Below are 27,353 nucleotides of genomic sequence, written 5' to 3'. Positions count from 1 at the left end.
CATTGACTTTTAGATATTAAGTCAACTTTGTACTCATACTCAGTTATGGTATATAATCCTTTTGATATGTTGTTGAATTCAGCTTGCTGACATTTTGTTGAGAATTTTTGCATTTAGACTCAAGAAGACTGTTGGCCTGTAGTTTTCTTGTGATGTCTTTGTCTTTTTAGTATTAGGGGAATACTAGCCCTGAGTGACTAGTTGGGAAGTGTTCTCTCTTGTGTTTTGTGGAAGAGTTTGGAAGGAATGGTGGTGTTTGTCCTTTAGATATTTTATAGCATACGCCTGTGAAGACATCTGGCCCTAGCCTTTTATTTGAAGAAAGATTTTCAATTACTAATTTAAATTCTTTATTTGTCATGGATCTGTTCATATTTTATCCTTTTCACTCAGTTTTGTTACTGTATACCTTTTTTTTGGAATATTATTTCATCTACATTGCCTAATTTGTTAGCAAAGAAGTATTCATAGCATGTCCTTATAATCCTTTTACTTTCTGTAGGATTGGTAGTGATGTCTCATCTTTCATTCCTGAGTTTAGTAATTTGAGTCTTCTCACTTTTTGGTTGGTCAGACTAGCTCAGGTTTCTCAGCCTCAGCACTACTGATATTTGGGCCGAGGGGGCTTTCATACTATGTAAGATGTTTGGCAGCATCTTTCCCTGGCCTTGGGCAACCACTCATCTGCTTTTTGTCTCAATGACTTCGTTCACGTTTTCTAGAATTTTATATAAATGGGCTTATGCAGTGTGGACTCTTGTGTTTGGCTTCTTTCATTTAGCATAATGATTTTAAGATTCACCTATATTTTGTATCAGTTGTCCACTCTTCCTCCTCCTCTGTTATTTTTTTCCTTAGTAGTATTCTGTACTGTGGATATTCCACAGTTTGTGTATCTTTACCTATTGATGAAAAATTGTTTTTTTTCCCCTCAGTTTGGGGTTATTATGAATAAACTGCTTTGAATGCTTATATTTAACTCTGTGTGGACTTATGTTTTCATTTGTGAATTCCTAGGAGTGGACTGACTGGATCCTATGGAAGGTGTATATTTAACTAAAGAGACTGATAAATAGTTTTTCTATGTGGTTGTTCTCTTCTGCATTCCTACTAGCAGTATATGTGACCAGTTACTCTATATCCTTGCTAGCAATTGGTATTGTCAGTATATACCACAGTTTCATAACGTATAAATTCATGTGAGTGAATGGTTGCAAATATAAGTAATTACATGTATTGAAAATCTTGAAGAATTATTGTGTTTTAGTAACTAAAGTGCTTCCCAGGTGGTGCAGGGATGAAATATCTGCCTGCTGGTGCAGGAGATGAAGGAGATGTGGGTTTGGTCTCTGGGTCTGGAATATTCCTTGAATTAGGAAATGGCAACCCACTCCAGTATCCTTGCCATGGACTACGTCCACGGGGTTACAAAGAGTCAGACATGTCTAAGCACACAGGCAACTGAAGTAGTTTATAGATCTCCCTCTTCTTTTGTTCTCTGATGTTGTATTAAGTCAATTTCTTTTCACTAAGGGAAGGAGGTTCATATTCTAGTCACTAGTGGACAGTTAAACCCATTGTAGCTGAGGTTAATGAAAAGCACTGCTATTAGTATCCTGGCAGAAAAAAAAAAAATCTATAAATTACAATTGGGGGAAAATGGAGAAGGAACAACAAGTGATTAAATATTGTACGTGAAACTGAGGGACTAGGTTAGAATATTCACAGTAGTTCTAATCATACACTGTCACATTGCTGTCCCCAGACCAGAGCTCCACCTTTAGATTTCAGAAGCTGGGCAGCCAAATTGCACCACACCTATCTTAACGGTGAGTGTACTTTCCACTCAGTTTTCCATTTCCCACCATCACTCCCTGTCCATGTTAGCAGGGCCTCCTAGGAGACCAGAGGTCATGAGAAATTGGCAATAGCTATGACTGCTTCCCCTGTTTTCCCCGAGGCTGCCCATTTGCTGCCTTCACTATTCAGTTATCAGCAAACAAAGCAGCTGGAGTCAGGCTGGGTGAGGAGGAGGGTGTGGGTGGGGTGGTCACTACTGGCCACAGCCAGTACCCTGGGAAGTCCTGAGTTCATGAGCTTCCTTTTACTCTTGGGGCTCCAGTGTAAGTTGAGTGTGTAAAAGTGGAGAGAGAAAGGAGAAAAGAGGAAGAGGTAGAGGAAGAGAAAAACACAAAGACAAAATTTGTGACCAAGGAAAAGAGCTTTAAAAAAAATACAAACAGTATACAACAAAGTTTCCTGTTTTTACGGGAAAAATGCTCACTATGCCCTCTGCCTGCTCATGCAGTGGCATGCTCTGATGGGAGCAGGACCAGCACTGTAGGAGTGGCTTGTTGTACCCACATGTGTCACTACAGCCTTACCTGAATCACAGTATGTTCAGGATAGAGGCTGGATGAAGGGGAGAGGCAGTCCTGGCTTAGGCTGGAAGCCTGGCTCTGATGCTTACAGACCTCAGCTCCTCTGGGCCTCAGTTTCCTCATGTGTAATGCAGTAGAGATAATATCCTTGTGTGCATGCATGCCTGCTTAGTCGCTTCAGTCATGTCCGACTGTTTGCAACCCCATGAACTGTAGCCCACCAGGCTCCTCTGTCCTTGGGATTCTCCAGCAAGAATACTGAAGTGGGTTGCCATGCCCTCCTCTAGGGGGTCTTTCTGACTCTGGGATCGAACCTGCATTTCCCGCATTGCAGGCGATTTCTTTACTGTTGAGCCACCGGGGAAGCCCAGATAATATCCTTATCAACGAGCTATTGTGGGGATCAAGATGAGCAAGAAAGTTGGCATTCAGTATAAAAACTCTGTTCACAATATTTTTGCTTTTTCCAATTTTGAAACGTTGTTCATGAGTTAGTTCTTAACTATCTCTTAACTGTCATATGTCTTCAAGGACCTAGTGGGAATATAGGATTAAATAATTTCTTCTAGGTGTCCTTTACTTTCATTGCTTTGATGATTAGCATCCCAGATAACTTGCCAACAGGCAGCACTTGAAGGATCATGGCTCACAAAAGTTTAATTCTTGCACTCAATTACTGAAGCTTAGCATATTTTAGTTATTCTCAGTTTAGGTTTCATACTCTCTGGCCTTGCAGTATTGCACCAAACTATCCTTCCCTCTTGAGGATTCTCCACAGTTTTTTCTCCATTAAACCCTGCAATGAGTTTTGTTACCAAGATGCCTGCTGTTTCCATGCCTACAAGTCCTGTTTTCCAAACTGGCTGTTCTCAGGCTGGCGAGAGTGAACTGATTTAACTCCAGAAACATTTTCAACTTCCTGAAAGCTTCAGTGGCCAGGGATGCTCCCACAGATCCTCTGCGGTACTTTTTTTTTTTTTTTAAGTTTCTGCTTTCTTTACAGACATGACGATTTTCTGTAATGCTCTCTAAAATGTAGCATCCATCAAGGCTGTTCTGTGGTTATCAACAAAAACCTCCCAATCTCCTCCCTACTCCTCTGTTCCAGCATCTCTTGAATGCTTTGATCTCCAGCTGCTTTTTCGGTCATTTTGGTTTCCAGAACTTTTACCTGTTCTGGAGGAACATGTCATCCTTGAACTGCCTTGGCCATGACTTCCTGTGGTGTCTGACACCAAAGACTAAAAATAGCAAGATGAAGCCCAAAGCATTCCCCAAGGAAGTAAAATTGAATAACGTAACCAGATTATTCTTGGTTATCTTGCAGATATCCCTGTGACCAGACGTCTACAAATGGCGGTGAGATCATTTCTAGTCGCCCTTTAATCTGTTGGCAGCTGGCTTCTGAAAGCTTCTTGTGAGTTTTTTTCTTTTGTTTTCCCCCAAGCCAAAGGCAGCCAACAGTGTTTGAAACTTTCTGTACTGGATTGTCCTTCTGACTTTCACATGGACCTTGGTCAGGTCCCTTTTCCTTTCTTTCCTCATTTCAGGCTTGTTTTGGGGGTGGGGGAAGGGAGTGTTCTATGTTTTCACAGTGGTTGCTAAGAAAGCATCTTCTCTGTTTATAGGCCCCTAACAAATAGTGACAGCTGAAAGACAAATATGGTATGGTGTTAGCAGGAGGAGGATGGAAGGCGGCCAGCAATTAGCAGCTCCGAGCACCAGCAGTCACAATGAGGCCTTTGAGAGTGGGGGTTGGCATTATGCTTCCACAGATTGCTTGCAATAATTTAAAAAGGTGCTTGCCTCATGCCTTCAATGACAAACTTATTTCCAGAAATCAGCCAGGGTTGTATAACTTGATAGGGTTGTAAAATAACGCAGTCTTTTCTTTCTCAAAGAAGCCTTTGCTTATGAACGGGAGCCAAATCGCCATTCTCCAAATCTCCAATATCCATTTCCAGAACAGGGTTCTTGAACCTTCTAGTCAGAGGCTGGAGTGTCACCAGCCAGAAAAGGAAAGCCAGGTGTAGTTTCATTCATGTTCACCCTTTGTTTGGGAGCCTTTACTCCATTCTGGTGGAGTGGCCAGAGTAGGAGTTTGGAAAAGCATTATGCAAAGAAAAGAGAAGATGAAGTTGTCTTTCTATCTAATACTGATATCTCATAGGTATTTGGGTTCTTCATTTCCTAATTTTACAGTATAAAAGAAACGGTTGTGTGTGTGTTGCTCAGTCGCTCAGTTGTGCCTGACTCTTTGCGACCCTAGGGACTGTAGCCTGCCGGGCTCTTCTCTCCATGGAATTCTCCAGGCAAGAATACTGGAGAGGATTGCCATTTCCTCCTCCAAGGGATTTTTCCGACGCAGGGAACGAACCTGCATCTCCTGCATTGCAGGTGGGTTCTTTACCACTGAGCCACAAGGGAAGCCCCCAAAAGAAATGGTTCAGTTCAGTCTCTCAGTTGTGTCCGACTCTTTGCAGCTCCATGGACTGCAGCACGCCAGGCCTCCCTGTCCATCACCAAGTCCCGGAGCCTGCTCAAACTCATGTCCATTGAGTCGGTGATGCCATCCAACCATTTCACCCTCTGTCATCCCCTTCTCCTCCCGCCTTCAGTCTTTCCCAGCATCAGGGTCTTTTCCAATAAGTCAGTTCTTCATATCAGGTAGCCAAAGTATTGGAGTTTCAGCTTCAGCATCAGTCCTTCCAATGAATATTCAGGACTGATTTCCTTTAGGATGAACTGGTTGGATCTCCTTACTGTCCAAGGGACTCTCAAGAGTCTTCTCCAACACCACAGTTCAAAAGCATCAATTCTTCAGCGTTTAGCTTGATTTATAGTCCAACTCTCACATTTATACATGACTACTGGAAAAACCATAGCTTTGACTAGATGGACCTTTGTTGGCAAATAATGTCTCTGCTTTTTAATTTGCTATCTAGGTTGGTCATAAGTTTTCTTCCAAGGAGCAAGTGTCTTTTAATTTCACGGCTGCAGTCACCATCTGCAGTGATTTTGGAGTTCCCCAAAATAAAACCTGTCACTGTTTCCCCATCTATTTGCCATGAAGTGATGGGACTGGATCCCATGATCTTTGTTTTCTGAATGTTGAGCTTTAAGCCAACTTTTTCACTCTCCTCTTTCACTTTCATCAAGAGGCTTTTTAGTTCCTCTTTACTTTCTGCCATAAGGGTGGTGTCATCTGCATATCTGAGGTTATTGATATGTCTCCCAGCAATCTTGAATCTAGCTTGTACTTCATCCAGTCCAGTATTTCTCATGATGTACTCTGTACATAAGTTAAATAAGCAGAGTGACAATATACAGCCTTGACATACTCCTTACCCAATTTGGAACCAGTCTGTTGTTCCATGTCCAGTTCTAACTGTTGCCTCCTAACTTGCATATAGGTTTCTCAAGACGCGGGTCAGGTGGTCTGGTATTTCCATCTCTTGAAGAATTTTCCACAGTTTGTTGTGATCACACAAAGGCTTTGGCATAGTCAATAAAGCAGAAGTAGATGTTTTCTGGAACTCTGTCATGTTTTTGATGATCCAGTGGATGTTGCAATTAGATCTCTGGTTCCTCTGCCTTTTCTAAAACCAGCTTGAACATCTGGAAATTCACGGTTCACATACTATTGAAGCCTGGCTTGGAGAATTTTGAGCATTACTTTGCTAGCGTGTGAGACGAGTGCAGTTATGTGGTAGTTTGAGTGTTCTTTGGCATTTCCTTTCTTTGGGATTGGAATGAAAAGTGACCTTTCCCAGTCCTGTGGCCACTGCTGAATTTTCCCAATTTTCTGGCATATTGAGTGCAGCACTTTCACAGCAGGAGGGAACACAGCCCCACTATTTAACAGAAAACTGAATTAAAAATTTACTTACTGAGCATGGCCCCGCCCATCAGAACAAGACCCAGTTTTCCCCTCAGTCAGTGTCTCCCGTCAGGAATCTTCTGTAAGCCTCTTATCCTCTGTCAGAGGGCAGACAGACTGAAAACCACAGTCTCAGAAAACTAACCAATCTGATCACATGGACCACAGCCTTGTATAATTCAATGAAACTATGAGCCATGCAGTGTAGGGCCACCCAAGATGGATGGGTCATGGTGGAGAGTTTTGACAAAACATGGTCCACTGGAGAGGGGAATGGCAAACCACTTCAGTATTCTTGCTTTGAGAACCCCATGAACAGTATGAAAAGGCAAAAAGGTAGGACACTGAAAGATCAACTCCCCAGGTTGGTAGGTACCCAAATGCTACTGGAGAAAAGTGGATAAATAATTCCAGAAAGAATGAAGAGATGGAGCCAAAGAGAAAACAACGCCCAGTTGTGGATGTGACTGGTGATGGAAGTAAAGTCCGATTCTGTAAAGAGCAATGTTGCATAGAAACCTGGAATGTTAGGTCCATGAATCAAGACAAATTGAAAGTGGTTAAACGTTGAATATTGACATTTTAGGAGTCAGTGAACTAAAATGGACTGCAATGGGTGAATTTAACTCAGATGACCATTGTATCTACTACTGTGGGCAAGAATCCCTGAGAAGAAATGGAGTAGCCATCACAATCAACAGGAGTCTGAAATGCAGTACTTGGATGCAATCTCAAAAATGACAGAATGATCTTTGTTCATTTCCAAGGCAAAGAAATGGTTACCTGGGATAAAATAGAAGGCTGTGAGATAATACTTATTGGAAAGGAGGCCACAGAAGATAGATGAGGAAAACAGACAGTGATGTGAAGGAACACAGGCAATGATGAGTGATGGAGGGGATGATGACAGGACACATATATCAACTTTACTCTCATTCACACCCCCACCCCCACCCCCAGCCTTAGCCATAGGTCCTGTAATGGTCTCAGTTTACAAGGGAACAGAAGAAGGCATACATTACCTGCCCAGGATATGCAGTGGATGGTGGAGCTGTGGTCTGAATCCAGGCGGCTTGATTCAGAACTAGTGCTCAGAACCATGGCTCTCTGTCGACTCCGTTGGGAGGCCTCCATTCTCCAAGCCTCAGCTTGTGTTCTCCATCTTTTAGTTTGATCAACAGCACTTTTGGTTCTGGGGAAACTGCCCGGAGAAAACTTTTCTGCCGATTTAGTAGGAAGACCACCTAGCTTGCCTGTCTTCTTTTTCCGTAAGCCTCCTCTAAGGGGACATTGTATACGAAAAATTCTGAAGTGACTTTAGAGAAAACAGAGGACATATTGATATGAAAAGAATAATAAAAATCTCAGTGTTCATTCTTTTCCCAACTCAGTGTGCATTCATAATCTGAACGTCTCAGTTCAGTACCACCATCTTCAGATTTTCTTGAACCCACAAATGCCTGGATTTAATTTTTCTGGAAACCAAATTATGTCAGAAACCATCCATAGGCAGGTGCTATCAGGTAATCAGTGGAGAAAAATTCAAGTAACTATTGGAAAGATTTCATTCCGTTGGAGAATTGAGATACATATTTGTTGATAGAACTGATTAGGCAGGGTTTGTCCTTGGCTTCAGGAGGAAATTCAAATTTCTCATTGTCAAGGGCCCTACTTTCCTCTTCATCCTCTGGTGCAGTGCGTGAGTCTGCAAATGCAATTCTTTCTGCCTTTAATCCCTTCTTGGTCTCTTTACTTAGGAACCTCTAGTGTAAATTTTCTCCTTTACTAACTCAGGTTATTAGGCAGTACTTTAAATACTCATTTAAAAAGAAATTTGAAGAGTTTCAATACTGGCTCTTGAAACTATTTGGGGTTGAATGGAGACTTCTTTTCATTTTATACCCATATGATTATTTTGTAAAATTTCCATATTACTATTTTTGAAAAGAAATCTAACTAATTTAAAATGACAGGGCTTTAATTACTTTGAATGTTTATGGAGCATACTTTAAAAAAATATTTCTAACTGAAGGATTTCATGGAGTAAGCGTCTTTTAATTTCATGGCTGCAGTCACCATCTGCAGTGATTTTGGAGCACCAAAAAATAAAGTCTGACACTGTTTCTACTGTTTCCCCATCTATTTCCCATGAAGTGATGGGACCAGATACCATGATCTTCGTTTTCTGAATGTTGAGCTTTAAGCCAACTTTTTCAGTCTTCTCTTTCACTTTCATCAAGAGGCTCTTTAGTTCTTCACTTTCTGCCATAAGGGTGGTGTCATCTGCATATCTGAGATTATTGATATTTCTCCCAGCAATCTTGATTCCAGCTTGTGTTTCTTCCAGTCCAGCGTTTCTCATGATGTACTCTGCATAGAAGTTAAATAAGCAGGGTGACAATATACAGCCTTGACGTACTCCTTTTCCTATTTGGAACCAGTCTGTTGTTCCATGTCCAGTTCTAACTGTTGCTTCCTGACCTGCATACAGATTTCACAAGAGGCAGGTTAGGTGAAATTAAAAGACACTTACTCCTTGGAAGAAAAGTTATGACCAACCTAGATAGTATATTCAAAAGCAGAGACATTACTTTGCCGACTAAGGTCCATCTAGTCAAGGCTATGGTTTTTCCTGTGGTCATGTATGGATGTGAGAGTTGGACTGTGAAGAAGGCTGAGCCCCAAAGAATTGATGCCTTTGAACTGTGGTGTTGGAGAAGATTCTTGAGAGCCCCTTGGACTACAAGGAGATCCAACCAGTCCATTCTGAAGGAGATCAACCCTGGGATTTCTTTGGAAGGAATGATGCTCCAGTACCTTGGCCACCTCATGCGAAGAGTTGACTCATTGGAAAAGACTCTGATGCTGGGAGGGATTGGGGGCAGGAGGAGAAGGGGACGACCCAGGATGAGATGGCTGGATGGTATCACGGACTCGATGGATGGGAGTCTGAGTGAACTCCGGGAGATGGTGATGGACAGGGTGGCCTGGCATGCTGCGATTCATTGGGTTGCAAAGAGTCGGACACGACTGAGCGACTGAACTGAACTGAATTGAACTGAAGGATAATTGCTTTACAGTACTGTGTCGATTTCTATCAAATATCAACGTGAATCAGCCATAGGTTTACCCATGTCCTCTCTCTCCTCCCCTCTCCCTCCCCATCCCACCCCTCTAGGTTGTCACTGAACCCGTGTTTCAGTTCCCTGAGTCATACGACAAATTCCCACTGGCTATCTATTTTGCATATGATAATGTATGTTTCCATGTTAGTCTCTCCATACATCCCACCCTCTCTTTCCTCCCCTGCCAGCTGTGTCCATAAGCCTGTTCTCTATGTCTGTGTCTCCACTGGGGTATGGAGCATATTTTTTATGTGGCAAGGATCTGAGGGCGGCCTTGGGAAGCTCCTCCTCTGGTCAGTGAGGGGCAGTGGAATTTTTATTATGTGAGAGATGATACCCATACAGTGGGTTATGATACAGCCTGCTCCACTGGCAGCAAGATCCGCTTGTTATGGAAGCACAGAACAAGCAATGGAGGGTGAGAAGGGTGGCAGCATTAAAGAAAGGTTTATAGAGGAGATAATATTTTAGTTGGATTTTAAAGGATGTATTCACCCACTCAAACAACATTGTTGAATGCCTGTTCTATGTAGGCTCCATGACAGGCGCAGGGTGTGAAGAGGGGGGAGAAAGGCCCACCCTCTGTGTGGATACAGAAGCCAGGAGTTGGCATTGGCGACTGCCATGGGCAGTGATCTGGGTGGCGGGAGACAGTGTTGGGCTCAGATGTCAGCGACGAGGGAAGCCATCGTCTGCCCAGTCCAGCGTGGACCAGTTGTCCCGAGGGCACAGATCCAGAGTCCAGCCTCATCAGGCTGCTGCCCTGCAGAGGCCAGCGGAGGACGACGTCTGCCCCCACCATTGCTAGGAGGATCCTCAGGTTTCCCTTGGATCCAGAGCAATTTGGGAAGGAAGAGGGAAGGGGAGAAAAAATTGGTTAGCCAGTGTGCTTTGCGCTTAATGAATCTTTACCAAAATTGAATTGTCTTAAACCAGAAATGTCTGAGATGCTAATTACTAAATTTGAGCTAAAGTAAATTTTTACTGCTGCTCAACAGGGTAAGAGTTCTTGCGGTGGTTTGTTTGGCTACACAGCCTATGATCCAATTGGTAAGAAATATCTGAAATAGGCAAATTCATAGAGACAGAAAGTACCATTAGGTACCATCCTAATCTGGTACCATGTTGCTTAACAGACTACAAATAGCTTTACATTATTTCTACCAAAGAATAAACTTCAAAAAAACAAAAACAAACAAAAAAAAACCCCTGGTAATCGTAGATAGCTCTGCAAAAATAAAGCAATCCACAAGGTGTATAAACTCAGTGTGAGATAACACTTATCAATTCAAACACGTTGGGTTAAGTCAGTGTTTTATATTTTTGATTTCTCTTATGCTTCAAAGATAACAAATGACATGTTATGTTGTAAATCAGAGTGCTTCTTACAGCTATTAAGTATACTGATTCAGAACAAATTTTTAAAAATTTTCATTTTTACTTTTACGTCTATAGATATTGTTATCACAGAAAACTTATATGTGGAAAATAAATTACCATCACTCTTTTCTAAGAGCAAGATTGGAAGTGGGCCATTTCTCATATTGCTTTTATTATTCCTGCAGTTGGCTTGGCTTGGAGCCGCATAGTTGTCACAGACCCCACCATTTCCTTTCATCCTTAACCCAGTCATTGGCCAAGTCTTGCTGCTTTTATTTTTCTAACCCCTCTGACACGTTTTCCACTGCTGCGGCCTTACTGTAGACTCTCCTTTCCCCACACCTGGACCAGCATGGCTGCCAGTTTCTTGGCCTCCGTCTTGCTCCCTCTAAAGGCTCCAGGGTCATCTTCTTAAGCTGCGTGTCATGTCGCCCAGCTCACTTCCCACACGCTCTTCACCATGCTTTCCTTGATTGAATCTTCAATTTTTTCTTATTTTGGTCTGTCTTCTTTACACAGCTATATCATCTCCAACATTTCTTTCTGCTTTTTCTGTGTGAACTGGAGAGTTTACACCTTTAAATGCTTCTAAAAAGAAGAAACATTCTTCTCTTTTTTTTGAAGCACCTTAATCCTATGCTATTCATTTTTCCTGTAGGCTGAGAGTTATCCCTGTCAGCTGCTTGGAATCCTTTCTGGAACAAGACAGCAGAGAAATAAACTATGGACATGGGTGTCTTAATTATTTATCCTGGTCTCCAGAAAGTGTCATGCCCGTAGCAGGAAGATTGTGCGTAGCATAATTACTTCTCTGTGAAGCAACATGAGTATGTAGAGAAAGTATACAAAGTACACAGGACATTTTCTTTCTTCTTTTTTTATTTTTTTAGAAGATGGTATTTTATTTTATTTATTTTTTGTCCATGCCACGGGGCATGTGGAATCTGAGTTCCCTGACCAGAGATCAAACACATAACCCCCTGCGCTGGAGGTGCAGAGTCTTCACCACTTGACTTCCAGAGGAATCTCAGACATTTTAGTTTTTATCTCTCACATTTTCTCTATTTTTTGCACTGATTTCTCTTAATTCCCTTTATTAACATCCAGCATCCTCCAAGACTCAGTTCATCCTTTCCTGGCATCTCTCTGTTTTAATCTAGGTATGTAGTAATATTTAGGCTGACTCTTTTTGTTAAATAGCTTTATTATGGAGATGAAGTTTTAAAATATTTAATTTTTTGCTTTCTTCAGTCAAAAACCTTTGCTTCTTCTGATCTCAGTATTCATTTAAATATAATTTCTATAGGAGAAATACCAAGAGAAAGACTAAGGTAATATTCATTATTAATATGATTGAAAAACAGAATGATATAAACTACTGTCTTGCAAGCAGTTTCTTGAGAAAGGCTTCCTACATTCCCATCAGATTAATAACTGAGCATAGAGGCATCAGATTAATAACTGAGCATAGAGGCTTCAGTTCAGAGAGATTTTTAATAGTGTAGAGAAGAGGGCTCAGTTGCTTCAGTCATGTCCGACTCTTTGTGACCCCGTGGACTATAGCCTGCCAGGTTCTTCTGTCCATGGGGATTCTCCAGGCAAGAATACTGGAGTGGGTAGCCCTTTCCTTCTTCTGCAGAGAAGAGACCCCTGCATATTTAGCTGGAGTGGGTAGGGGAGAAGGGGCTGGGTATAAAGGAAGAGAAAGAAAAGCCAGGCCATAGACTGTCCTGGGAAATGAAATGAAAGAAAGATGAAGAAGGAGAGAAAGGATGAAGAAAGTGGGAGGTCTCTTGATTCCCTCCCCCCCACCCTCCTCCGCCACTGGAGGCCTATGTTTTCAGGTGAATTAACTTAGCAATCTGGGCCTTGGGCACATCACAAGTAAGCTGGGCAAAGCAGTGTGGTCAGGCAGACAGGGGGCCCTGGGTTTGAGTTTTGCCATGCTACCATAATTCTTTATCTGATGGGGATGCAGAATTGAGAAGGGAGAGGTCTACAGTGGTGCACACGATGGTTAGGTGAGGTGACCTCCGAGGCAGAGGCTGAAGGAAGGGCATGGCAATTGGTCAGTTAGCCTGCAGAAGCTAACACAAGCCTGAGTCAGCCAGGAAGTGGCCATTTGGAGCAAACCAAGGCAGATCAGATCGCTAGCCACACCATTCTCAGATTTCAGCCCTGGAGGCCAGGGGACACCCAGGGGACAAGGGATGCAGCCCTGGAGACCAGAAGAGGTAGAGGGCATCCTTTCCCAGACCCTGGATCTTGCCCACCATCGTGAGGATGTTAAACGCTTCTTCTTCCCATTCACCTGGGAACTGTCTTGGGAAGGAAGCCTAGGAGGGGAGGCTAGTCTGAAGGTCCAAGCGTTTTCATCCTGATCGATGATTCTTTGGGGGAAAGGTTTTCCCTAAAGACTTCCTGGACAGCTCAGAAATGAAAGGAACTCAATGATTCTGTTGATTTTCTTCATTTTATCAAGGAGGATATTGACCTTCCTGCCATTCCAGTAACTTTCAGTGTCACAGATCACATGAGGACAGAATTCAGGCTCCATAGTGCCCTTCTAGACGTCTAGTCTGGTTGTATGTCCATCACCCCCAGTCCCACTAGGGCTTCTGCAGATGGACTAGATCTCTGTGTTGGAACTGTCTGAATAACTCATGGTTGGTAGCACTTTATCCACATTTCCTCTCTGTTATTTTTTTGTTTCTAGCTTTTAGCTCTGTTTTTATGTCATTTCCTTCTTAACACTTAGCTTTATGAAAAATTTATATAAAATATGTTTTATATAAAACATAAAGGCCAAGGAACTAGCCTTTATTTAGAGTCAACTGTGTGTTCAATTCTACTTGCATATTTTTATCTCATTTACTTCTCAGATAAGCTTTATGTGATTTTTAAAAATTGTATCCATTTACAAGCTAACTGAAGTTGTCACCAGTTCAGGGCAACTTCCTTAGAAACCTAAGCAAGTCTGAATTTGAACAAGGTGCTTTTCATACTGCTTTACTGATTTGTGTTGGCAAAGTGAAAGTGAAAGTGAAGTCAGGTCACTCAGTCGTGTCCGACTCTTTGCAACCCCACGGACTGTAGCCCATCAGGCTCCTCAGTCCATGGAATTTTCCAGGCAAGAGCACTGGAGTGGGTTGCCATTTCCTTCTCCAGCAGATCTTCCCAAACCAGGGGTCGAACCCTGGTCTCCTGCATGGGAGACAGACGCTTTACCATCTGAGCCACCGGGGAGATCCTGTGTTGGCAAAGCAAGGCATTCATTCTCTTATGATTTTTCTTTTGATTAATCTTGAATTCCAGAATGATCCTCAAAAAATATGTCATTATCAGCACCTGCAGAGTCAAAAAGTTGCCATGTTTGAATTTGAAGTTTACACCGTGTTCCTCGTTGCTTCTTTAAATCTTTTCTTGCTGGGCAGAAGAGCTCCTGAGGCAGGAAGATTATTCATGACCCCATTTAGAAAGCAGGTCATCTCATCTATGCATCATCAGTGTTGAGAAGTATGCTGTGGTTTTCAATACAGCTGTCTAGTGATTTATCTTTAATGGCGAAAGAAATACCAAGCCCATTAATCCAGGGGCAGATGTATGCTAAGCTTGTTGTCATATCATCTGACAGCTGACCAAAGGCTGTCTGTTGGGGGTGGTGGTGGTGGTGGTGGTGGGAAGTCTAGATAGCAGCAGCTCAGAGTTCATAAGCATTTTGAGGTTCCTCCATTAGAAGAAAGAAGGACAGGAAAGGGAGAGAAGACGATATTTTAGGGGCTTCATTGTAAATACTTTGGACAAATAGTACCAGTGTTTTTCTTAGGAAGTAGGTCAAAGATCAGCTTGCTAGTTCCAACTCATTTCTGTCCACCAGTAACTATCTTTCTTAGCTGATGAGTTGGGGGAAAATGCCAGTAATTCTAGGCAGAAGACTATGCTATCAGCAAGTCTGATAAGCTATCTAACAGCTGCCTGGTTTGTACAGGAGCAGACTTCCAAGGAGGGATTTTCTTACTAGCAAAGTAAGCCTACAGATGGTCAACAGACACATGAAAAGATGTTCAACATCACTCAACATCAGGGAAATGCAAATCAAAACCACAATGAGGTATCACATCACACCTGTCAGAATGGTTATCATCAAAAAGCCAGGAAATAACAAGCATTGATCAGGGTGTAGAGAAAAGGGAACTTTTGTGCACTGTTGGTGGGAATGTAAATCAGTGCAACCACTGTGGGAAATAGTATGGAAGTTCCTCAAAATTATTAAAAAATAAAATTACCATATGATCCAGCAATTCCATTTCTAGGTATTTACCTGAAGAAAACAACAGTAATTTGGAAAGATATCCACACTCCCATGTTCATTGCAGCATTATTTACAATAACCAAGACATGGAAGCAACCTAGGTGTTCGCCGACAGACAAATGCATAAAGAAGAAATGGTGTATATATGCAATGGAAGACTACTCAGCCATAGCAAGAATGAAATTTGTGCTATTTGTGACGACATGGATGGACCCAGAGGATATTATGCCAAGTAAAATTAGACAGAGGAAGAAGAATACCACAAGATCTCATTTACAATGTAGAATCTAAAAAACAAAACAAATGAACAAACGAAAACCAGGCTTATAGACACAGATGAAGTGTTGCTGATGGGGAGAAGGAGAGGGGACTGGGCGAAATAGGTAAAGGAGATTAATAGGTGCACATTTTCAGTTACGTAAGTCACAAGGATGTAGTATGTAGCAGACAGTAATACTGTAATACAGACAATAATGCCATAATAATTTTGCAGGTGATGAGTAGTTCCTAAGCTTGTTGTGGTCATCTTGTAATGTGTTTTTCAGATTACTAGGTTGTACACCTGAAATGAACATAATACTGCCCATCAACTATGCTTCAGAAAAATTTTAAAAAGTAATCAAGCCTCATGTCCCAGGTCTGGTCTATGGTGACACACAGAGGTTCTGAATAGCTCTACAACTAAGTATGTATTTGTTTTGTTTTGAGTTAAATGTCTTCTATTGGTATCGGTAATGAGTCCCAAAATGAGCCCAGTGGAATGATCGACAGCAGTCGTGTCTGGCCGTGTCGGAGCTCTGGGTCTCAGGCCCCAGGGGAGCTTAGTTGAGATACTGGCAGCTTGCAGTCAGGAATCTTCAAGCCAGGATGCCTTGAATGTGTGGTTTTGATATCCTATTCCTTGTATCAAAGCTCATCTGCAAAAAAAAAAATCCAGGGGCACAGGCTCAGACATAGACTAGTGATTCTGAGCAATGATGGTAGAAAGAGTGCTATGGGTTGACGTTCACTAGAGACCCAATAAAGCCAATATTTATACCAATCTAATTTTGAGACCAGTTTTAGTTGACGTGGTTAAATAGTGAGTGAGTCTTTAGAAAAGGTATGTTGATTCCTTGCCATTTTGTCTAAGGGAATTTCTCTAGGATAAATATTATCTGTAAACTCTTGAGCTCATACCTCATCATGGCTTTATCAGTACTTACACCCTCAGGAGAAACATTGGTATTTCATATCCAGTCAACAACTTATGGAGCCAATAGCACCCCCACTTGTGACAACCAAAAATGTCTTCAGACGTTGCCTGATGTCCCCTGGGAGAGGGACAGAACTGCTCTCAGTGAGAAGCACTGTGCTAGTACATTATGAAAATGTTTTAGATCTAACTTTCCTGGAATATATCTACTTTCCAAATAAATTATTTTCCGTTTTCTCAGTTTTGATTCAAAACTTGTGCACTCAGCTAACTCCCAGGACAGTGTGGATGTCATATCCAACTCCTCTGTAGTTCATACATTTCTCATTTTAATCTCTCTCTTCCTTTAGCCACCCCCTTAGCTATAAAAATGCTTAATGCTAGTGGTGGCTTATGGCAGGGTGATAAATATTATTTCCTCTCTCTCTTGATCTTTTCTTTCTTTCATCTAGCAGATTTTCTGGCCTAGGGGTAATTCTGTAGCTCTTGCCTCTTTGCTTTGTGTTCATTACATTTTCATGAATACTGGGGTTGACTTTGACTTTTTCTCACCGGTTTTGTAAACCTTGGTAATGTTGAATTGAAGCACTGTTTATTTACTATTTCAGAGTCCTGTTCAATGTTAAATGTCAAGTAATATGTTCAGTATGCTTCCATTTTTTTCACACATACACACATATGCACACACACACACAACAGGCTAATACACATGTGCAGAAAAACATTATGGAGGGATATATTCCAAATGATAATCTTTACCCTAAATGAGATCCTTAGTGATTCAGTGTTTTTCCTTTCTGCTCATTTATGTTTTCTAATTTTTCCTACAATACGTGTTTTGCTTGTAAATTACAAAGACGAAAATGTTTGCAAAGTCATTCTCCAGCTTTCTGTCTGATCAGTGCAAGAGTTGACACTTGCCCATGGGTGTTGTTAATGGTAACCAGAGTTTTGTTTTCAGTGGCGATTATTTTTGGAAGACACTAGGACAACTGAGTCACCCGTCGTATTTTAGGGAAAAGGATGAAACAAGAAACCCCAAAGGAACAGGTGAAGATTCGCTAGGCAGATTTCTGCCTTGTACTGAAAGTTTTTTGGGTCAAGATATATGTACGTGCATGAGCTCAGATGGAACTTTCCTGAGCCATGGCGGGGCTGAATTTAGCCGTGAGCTAAGGCTCTCAGTCACTCAGAGTGTCATCCAGCAGAGAATGGCTAGTGTATCCTGGGGCTTTGTTTATTGAAAAGAGGTCCAATAAGCACACCATGTTCTTAGAGCATGCTGGCCTTGCTCTTCTCCAAATGGCTCCACAATACTAAGCATCTCTCTGAGCACCATCAGCTGCTGACGTGACTCACCGTCAACAGCCTCCAGGACCTTCATGAATCACAGCTCATGGGCAGGCTCTTGCCAGAAATCGAAGTTATAACCTCACTGGTTACTGTGTACTTTTAGAAACCCAAATTAGCTTTCCTCAGGGAAACACTATGGTGGTTGGCAAAAGCAGACACCTCTTTCTGTCATCTTGGGCACAGCTTGATGCTGCTATGAGTGGCTGGCCATTGCTGATGGCAGAGTTTGCGAGAGGGAAGTGATAGGGAGGGAACTGGGAGGATGTAGCTGTTTGACTCTGACTCTGACTTTGACTCAGACTTTGATCTGATCAAAGGTGTTTAGCACCAGGCTCAGCTGGCTTAGAAGAAGGAGTACATGCTTGGTGGATAGACCCCAGAGTCTGAATTCAGCTTCCATTGCATATTTTGTATTAACTTCTCATATTCCTCAGCGTCCTCATCTATAAAATGGGCATAGAGATTTCCTCTTAGATCTGTTGTGAGGATGAAAACACAGAATGCTTGTAAATGACAGTCTGGTATATAGCAGATATTCAGCTTTCCTTTCTCTCTAGTTGGTTTCCAGGTTTGTGACTGACAATTCAAATAAATGAGGGGTTCACAGGTTTTTTTTTTTTTAATAAAGGGACAGAGGGCAAGTATTTCAGGTTTTGTGGGCCAGGAGGCAAGATTAAGGATATTATTTACATGGACGGAGGTTCGTGACATTGTCCAGGAGACAGGAATCAAGACCATCCTCGAGAAAAAAATGCAGAAAACAAAATGGCTGTCTGAGGAGGCCTTACAAATAGCTGTGAAAGAAGAGAAGCGAAAAGCAAAGGAGAAAAGGAAAGACGTACCCATTTGAATGCAGAGTTCCAAAGAATAGCAAGGAGAGATAAGAAAGCCTTCCTCAGTGATCAATGCAAAGAAATAGAGGAAAACAATCGAATGGGAAAGACTAGCGATCTCTTCAAGAAAATTAGAGATACCAAGGGAATATTTCATGCAAAGATGGGCTCAATAAAGGACAGATATGGTATGGACCTAACAGAAGCAGAAGATATTAAGAAGAGGTGGCAAGAATACACAGAAGAACTGTACAAAATAGATCTTCAAGACCCAGATGATCACGATGGTGTGATCACTCACACTCACTGAGAGCCAGACATCCTGGAATGTGAAATCAAGTGGGCCTTAGGAAGCATCACTATGAACAAAGCTAGTGGAGGTGATGGAATTCCAGTTGAGCTATTTCAAATCCTAAAAGATGATGCTGTGAAAGTGCTGCACTCAATATGCCAGCACATTTGGAAAACTCAGCAGTGGCCACAGGACTGGAAAAGGTCAGTTTTCATTCCAATCCCAAAGAAAGGCAATGCCAAAGAATGCTCAAACTACTGCACAATGGCACTCATCTCATATGCTAGTAAAGTAATGCTCAAAATTCTCCAAGCCAGGCTTCAACAGTACATGAACCGGGAAATTCCAGATGTTCAAGCTGTTTTTAGAAAAGGCAGAGGAACCAGAGATCAAATTGCCAACATCTGCTGGATCATCGAAAAAGCAAGAGAGTTCCAGAAAAACATCTATTTATGCTTTATCGACTATGCCAAAGCCTTTGACTGTGTGGATCACAGTAAACTGTAGAAAATTCTGAAGGAGATGGGAATACCAGACCGCCTAACCTGCCTCTTGAGAAACCTGTATGCAGGTCAGGAAGCAACAGTTAGAACTAGACATGGAACAACAGACTGGTAACAAATAGGAAAAGGAGTACGTCAAGGCTGTATATTGTCACCCTGCTTATTTAACTTATATGCAGAGTACATCATGAGAAACGCTGGGCTGGAGGAACCACAAGCTGGAATCAAGATTGCCGGGAGAAATAACAATAACCTCAGATATGCAGATGACACCACCCTTATGCAGAAAATGAAGAAGAACTAAAGAGCCTCTTGATGAAAGTGAAAGAGGAGAGTGAAAAAGTTGGCTTAAAGCTCAACATTCAGAAAACTAAGATCATGGGATCCGGTCCCGTCACTTCATGGCAAATAGATGGGGAAACAGTGGCTGACTTTATTTTTGGGGCTCCAAAATCACTACAGATGGTGACTACAGCCATGAAATTAAAAGACCCTTACTCCTTGCAAGGAAAATTATGACCAAACTCAGTTCAATTCAGTTCAGTTCAGTCGCTCAGTCGTGTCCGACTCTTTGCGACCCCATGAATCGCAGCACACCAGGCCTCCCTGTCCATCACCATCTCCCGGAGTTCACTCAGATTCACGTCCATCGAGTCAGTGATGCCATCTCATCCTGGGTCGTCCCCTTCTCCTCCTGCCCCCAATCCCTCCCAGCATCAGAGTCTTTTCCAATGAGTCAACTCTTCACATGAGGTGGCCAAAGTACTGGAGCTTCAGCTTTAGCATCATTCCTTCCAAAGAAATCCCAGGGTTGATCTCCTTCAGAAAGGACTGGTTAGATCTCCTTGCAGTCCAGGTGACTCTCAAGAGTCTTCTCCAACACCACAGTTCAAACGCATCAATTCTTCGGCGCTCAGCCTTCTCCACAGTCCAACTCTCACATCCATACATGACCACAGGAAAAACCATAGCCTTGACTAGACGGACCTTAGTCGGCAAAGTAATGTCTCTGCTTTTGAATATACTATCTAGGTTGGTCATAACTTTTCTTCCAAGGAGTAAGCGTCTTTTAATTTCATGGCTGCAATCACCATCTGCAGTGATTTTGGAGCCCCCAAAAATAAAGTCTGCCACTGTTTCCACTGTTTCCCCATCTATTTCCCATGAAGTGATGGGACTGGATGCATGATCTTCGTTTTCTGAATGCTGAGCTTTAAGCCAACTTTTTCACTCTTCTCTTTCACTTTCATCAAGAGGCTTTTTAGTTCCTCTTCACTTTGTGCCATAAGGGTGGTGTCATCTGCATATCTGAGGGTATTGATATTTCTCCTGGCAATCTTGATTCCAGCTTGTGTTTCTTCCAGTCCAGCGTTTCTCATGATATACTCTGCATATAAGTTAAATAAGCAGGGTGACAATATACAGCCTTGACGTACTCCTTTTCCTATTTGGAACCAGTCCGTTGTTCCATGTCCAGTTCTAACTGTTGCTTCCTGACCTGCATACAGATTTCTGAAGAGGCAGGTTAGGTGGTCTGGTATTCCCATCTCTTTCAGAATTTTCCACAGTTTATTGTGATCCACACAGTCAAAGGCTTTGGCATAGTCAATAAAGCATAAATAGATGTTTTTCTGGAACTCTCTTGCTTTTTTGATGATCCAGCGGATGTTGGCAGTTTGATCTCTGGTTCCTCTGCCTTTTCTAAAAACAGCTTGAACATCAGGGAGTTCACGGTTCACGTGTTGCTGAAGCCTGGCTTGGAGAATTTTGAGCATTACTTTACTAGCATATGAGATGAGTGCAATTGTGCAGTAGTTTGAGCATTCTTTGGCATTGCCTTTCTTTGGGATTGGAATGAAAACTGACCTTTTCCAGTCCTGTGGCCACTGCTGAGTTTTCCAAATGTACTGGCATATTGAGTGCAGCACTTTCACAGCATCATCTTTCAGGATTTGAAATAGCTCAACTGGAATTCGATCACCTCCACTAGCTTTGTTCGTAGTGATGCTTTCTAAGGCCCACTTGACTTCACATTCCAAGATGACCTAGACAGCATATTAAAAAGCAGAGACATTACTTTGCCAACAAAGGTCCGTCTAGTCAAGGCTATGGTTTTTCCAGTAGTCACCTATGGATGTGAGAGTTGGACTATAAAGAAAGCTGAGCGCTGAAGAATTGATGCTTTTGAACTGGTGTTGGAGAAGACTCTTGAGGGTCCCTTGGATTGCAAGGAGATCCAGCCAGTCCATCCTAAAGGAGATCAGTCCTGGGTGTTCATTGAAAGGACTGCTGTTGAAGCTGAAACTCCAATACTTTGGCCATGTTATGCAAAGAGCTGACTTGTTGGAAAAGACCCTGATGCTGGGAAAGATTGAGGGCAGGTGAAGGGGCAACAGATGATGAGATGGTTGGATGGCATCATCAACTCAATGGATATGAGTTTGAGTGGACTCTGGGAGTTGGTGATAGACAGGGAGGCCTGGCGTGCTGCAGTTCATGGGATTGCAAAGCACTGGACACAACTGAGCAACTGAACTGAACTTACATTACAGAGATAAAACTAATTTCTACCAATTTTGAATTTATGAAATCCAAATATAATAACAGGATAACGTTTCTCTAATATAGACCTACCAGTGAAAAGAAAGGGATTCTTTTTCTGGGGAGAAATGTTTGAGTTAATTGGGGCTCAAAGTCAGTGCTCCTTATCATCAGATCGATTGCCCATGTTCATCTGTACAAACCATTCTTAACTTGCAGACCAAATAAACACAGGCAGCAGGCTGAATTTGGTCCACAGGCCATAGTTTACAGTTTCTTGTTGTATACTCTCTACAACTAACACCAGTCTCTGCTTGTGCTCTAACCCAATCATCCATGATGAGTAAATCATTTGAAATCATAATTGCTACATAAACAACAACTGGAGGGCTACCATCTGGAAAGGAAGGTGAAATAATTCAATCTGTAAATAGGCTCTTGGAAGCTGACAAAGTGCTTATTCTATCTGGTCCATTTGTGGCTGAAATCAGGAAAACAGTAGGAAGAAATGATCAGACAACACAAACTGACCACCTACATACAGAGATCAAGCCGTGGGTCATCATGGCAACAGACAGTTACTCTATCAGGTTCTTTCTGCTTCTTATCAAATAAGAAGTAGACATGCATATGTGTATTCATTCCCACCCCCTCTGTGCAAAGGAGGGATTAAAATTTGGCACAGAAAATGTCAGAGGGTCCCTTCCCGCTGCCCCTCCCCTGACCCGGCTGGCTGCTTGGTGCACAGGTGTGAGTCTGCAGCCCACTGAGGCTGATGAGTAGAGACAGTGCTCTACGGGGCTTATTGTGTTGGTTTCACAACAAAATGGATCCTATTCTACCTAGCAAGGCAACCGTTAATGGCGTAAATGAGGAATTTCATTGATGATCGTGCATTGACATAAAATCAAGCAGAATAGGTCACTAAGCATCAATTTTGGAGCAAAAAAAATAATTCAGCATTCAACCCAGAGTTCTGGCATCCACAGTGAGGAAGCATGGCAGGAGGGCTGAACGCTGGTTATGGCTAGTGTGGATCTTACAGCAGTGCCGGGATGGCTGAGTCAGAAGTCTGGGCAAAATGCAAAGCTGTTTAGGAATTCTTTGTACTATTTTCATTCTTTTTTTTTTTTTTTTTCACCTGTGCCATGTGGCATACAGGATCCCGACCAGGGATCAAACCCATGCCTCCTGCACTGAGAGCACGGATATCTATCACTGGTTAAGAATCACTGGACCAGAAGGGAAGTCCCTGTTTAGGCATTCTTGTGCTTGGGCTTTGACAGAGTTGCTGCTGCGTCTCAACAGATTCTGCAGAGGAGCACAGATGATAAAATTCTCCAGTGAGACAAGGAAGTCCAGATCTTGATGCACGTGGTTTATAAAATCCCAGATTTACATATTTAGAGTGCCAATCATTTGGCAGATTCTCTTGCAGAAAGTTCACCAACAGCATCCTGCATTTGATCAGATTCACCTGGTTAAATGACCCATAAATGTTCTCACAAAACCAGGGACTGGAAGAATAATACAGGGTGTATTCTTCATACAATGGGAACATAATCTTTGTGGAAAGCTAATACATGGTGGAAAGTACCCAGTGGAATAGAGGGGATCAGGGTGGATGTTTGGGTGAAGCTACATGATAACTAAATTGCCAACAGAGGAACGTCCGTGTTTCTGAGTATGTGAGTGATAGATATGGAAGAGGGCTGAAGCACATAGAGCCAGAAAGGACTCCAGTTTATTAGAAAGGATCCAAGTGGGAGAGCTAGCTGCTTACTATCTGTTGAGATAAAGGAATGACACCCAATTGCAACACATAATTTGAGATTCATTGAGTGCTTGTGAGTATTAACAGTTTGCCATGCCAATGGTGATAAAGCTTTTTGGGGCAAGGATGTTGAACTGAAGATTGTTGAATTTGTAAAGAGCTTACAACTTCTTATAATTAACTTCTCCTTAGAAAAATAGCTATTTTTGAGGCAGAAATATTTTCAAATGTGTTGTTTTAGCTGAAGAACAATCTTTAGCCAAAGCGTATTTAGCAAAGGAGCTTTGGTGATGGTTTTAAAAAATATTTCTTATCTGAGCTGATCCAAATGCATCTTTTCTCCATTTGTGTGTCAAGAGAACACAGAGCAAATGCATGTTATCTGAGTTTATCTAACAGGTTGGAATAAAATACACAATTCATGTAAGGATAAATGTCAAGAAGAAAAGCTGAAGTATATGTCCAAGCAAAATTTATTAGATGTCTATTCAAGAAAAACACAATGACCTTTGCTTGTAAGAATTTGAAGTCAATTACCTAAAAGCTTGGTATGAATATTTTTCCTTTTAAAATCAGATACAGAGAGTAGAAACATTAATTTTTCTTAAGTATGACAGGCAACAGATATTGAAGTCTTCTCTCATAAATGGCATCAAAGGTAATTATTCATTTATCAGCAAAGCCGCATGCAGTTGACCTAATTTCAAACCCAAAGCCTTTAAAATATAAAGCTGGCTGTGAACTTGACAATAATCAAGGTAGGCTACTCAAAGATGTTTCTTTACCTTCTTCCTAGTGAAATTCCTCTATAATCAGTATTTATATACATTTTAGTTTGGCTGCTAAAATCTTATATTCATAAACTTTTGCATAAGTGCTATCTTACAGAATCGCACTGTCGAGTCATAATAATGATTTGTGGGAGATGTAAAGGATGCTCTGTTGAAGGTGTTTTAGTTTAGTTTAAATGAAGGATAAAGACCAAATTAGGAAATTCCCCTGTCTTCTCAACAACTAAATAGTCTGTACAAAAAAAAGAACAAATGTATGTACAAAATTCTAGAGTCTACGTACATTGTGAAAAGATCAATCACTGTCCACAGAAGAAATGCTGTAAAAAGTTTTATCTATAAGGTGCTAAAGATCCAAATATGAATAGTTCTTATGCAAAGTCATAAGAAATACAAAGCTAGTTCTCGGGGTATGCGTAATTCAGGCACTGTTAACCACATTAAATCTTTCAGGTCCCAATATCATCTCGTAGGCTTCTATTTCAGGGCAGAAAATATAACCTGAATGATTTAACATTGTCTCTAAAAAGTGCCTAATGTATTCCGAGGAAATAGTTTACACACACCAGGAAAATCAGGCTCAACATATTCCTGTCCTCAAATGTAGCCAGGATTCTGAGTTCCAGAGAAGAAAAATAATTGTCATAGTAAAAATAATTGTATTGATCATAATCCTTACTAAAACCAGCCTTAATACTTGTGATGCTTCCAAAGTACTCTATTTCTATAAAATAATGTGTGAGATTCTTCTACATTTCCATAAAACGTACAACATAGCATATGGATTGTCTGTTCTCATACAATCTCAGATGTGTATGTGTACACACAGTGAAATCTTACCTATGAATATTGCTTACACATACTTTCAAGTGTCTATGTTAGAATAATTCATTGCCCCTGTCACTAACACTGCTTTTATTTAACTTTTATCAGATAAATAAAACACTAAGAGCTCATTGTTCATTATGCTGATTATTACATTTTAATATAAAATAGCAATGCAACTTTACAACACAATAGTTATTTTTTTTGTAGTCTAGCTAAACCTCTTATATTCTCATGATTATTACCAAAGGCTCTTATTCACTTATTGTTTGCACTTCTAAAAAGTACAAAAAAAAAAAACCTGCAGGAAAAGACTCCTACTGGAAACTCACATTCAATTCAACAAAATCACACTCATTCGAATTAACTTTCCTACTCTTACTTTAGATTTTGTAATCACTGTGCATATTACAACAGATAAGTGCAGGCAAACAATAGTTGGAGTACAGTTGTCATATTGTGTAAACCAGGACACTAGGCAAACTTGTGAAAGGAAAATATACTGCCAAGCTAAGAAGGTGAAAATGCGAACCACAGCAAGTAGCAAGAAACAATCTTCTGGTTGCCTGAAGGGAGAACAGCTTTCAAAGTGGACCAGGGAGCCTCCTTGAGACACTTATTTTTTTGCCTCAACTGCTCAACTCTTATTAAGCATAGGGTTTTCTTTCTGATGCCACAGATCCACTTTTCCGAGTTTAGAGCAGAAAGCAGGAATATGCACGTTCACACGGAGGCTAATCCGCCCATCTCCCCAAGGCGTGGCAGTTCAGTTGCTGGTGGTTTGGTGGCAGGTGGAGATGGTGACGGTGGGTGACTTCTGTTGGAAATGGAAGGCATGACAGCAGGAGGCCTGCGGGATCTCTCAGGCAAGGTTATGCAGATGTGCTGCTGAAATGCGGCATAAATAACCAGGAGAGTGATTCACAGCCTCTTGACATAGTTTCCGGGAAAAGTACCAAAGAATTTGGTTCTTCTAGAGGTTCCTGAAAATAGAAATGATAAATGAAATTGGGGGGAGGTAACAACCATGAGATATCAGGTCATCAGTTCAAGTGGGCTTGAAACTCACTAAGAGAGCAAGCCCTCAGAGTTTGGAAAAGAACTGAGACCCACTGAAGGGATGGGATGACAGAGTCAGCAGTCTAATCTCTACTGCCCGATGCCTTCATCACTTCTTAAGCTTAAAGGCTGTGCTCCCATCAGTTCAGTAGAGTTCAGTTCAGTTGCTCAGTCGTGTCCGACTCTCTGCGATCCCATGGACTGCAGCATGCTGGGCTTCCCTGTCCATCACCATCTCCTGGAGAGCTTGCTCAAACTCATGTCCATCAAGTTGGTGATGCCATCCAACTGCTCCCATCATACCAGGCTAAAGAGAAAAGCTCAGGTCTGAGGGAAGAGACAATCTCGCCGAGGAGGTGGGTTTTTAAGAACAAGGATACTTGAGTATCATGGGGCTCCATCACTGAGGCTGCTAGACAGGAGTGAGGAGCGGAAGAGGAGATGCATGTGGGTACAATCTTCTCAATAAAGACGGGGCTGGCCGTGGGATAGGATGGACTGGAAAAGGCCCACACCAAGGTTTGATTCTCTGAGCAGGAGGTCTGTCACGGCTCCTTAGCACAGTGTAACATGAAAGCTTTATCAGGAATGCCATCACCACCCAGGTCTGTTATTTCATAGAAGATCATGCTGAATGCCACAGCATTCACTTACAAATAGCCCTGCCAGGGTCCTTCATAAAATGTAGAAAATTTGAACAACTTACCAAATCACTAAAGAAAAAAAGGCAGACCACCGTTAGCAGGTGAGGGTTCTATCATTGGGGAAGTTTCTGATATGAGGAGTAAAACCAAATGCATAAAGGACCATCATGCATGATCGCCTTTGGATTCAAATACTGTAATTCCTTTGAAGCTTTCTGGAAAAGCAAGTGTACCAAATTCTTCCTTAGGTTTTCCAGCTCACGTAGAGTGAACACAGTCTCTGTACTTCCCTTTCTCATTTACCCTCTAGAGCTTACTGTCTTGGTTTGATGACTGATCTTCTTTATCCCTACGCAGGTAAGCCATTTTACCCTTCTTCTCAGTGGGGAATTAATATAAACAGAGGCAGAGGCTTGTGGCTGCTAATGTGGCCTTTGTTCCCTTATTTCCCCACAGCTGGCCTGT

General features: G+C 41.8%; 1 protein-coding gene across 7 annotated transcripts in view; it reads right to left on the bottom strand.

Moving 5' to 3' along the window:
- Positions 24,025-27,353, bottom strand: part of SORBS2 (sorbin and SH3 domain containing 2) — a 204,350-nt gene continuing 201,021 nt past the window's right edge. For all 7 annotated transcript variants that reach the window (XM_018041889.1, XM_018041890.1, XM_018041891.1 and 4 more), the window contains one exon: positions 24,025-26,168. In XM_018041889.1, the coding sequence (XP_017897378.1) occupies positions 26,107-26,168 (62 nt within the window). In that variant the 3' untranslated portion in view covers positions 24,025-26,106. The remainder of the gene's footprint in view (positions 26,169-27,353) is intronic.

The sequence above is a fragment of the Capra hircus genome, chromosome 27, assembly GCF_001704415.2.
Source record: "Capra hircus breed San Clemente chromosome 27, ASM170441v1, whole genome shotgun sequence".
NCBI lineage: Eukaryota > Metazoa > Chordata > Mammalia > Artiodactyla > Bovidae > Capra > Capra hircus.
The sequence above is the reverse complement of the archived record's forward strand: the minus strand, read 5'-3'. Positions and strand labels throughout refer to the sequence as shown.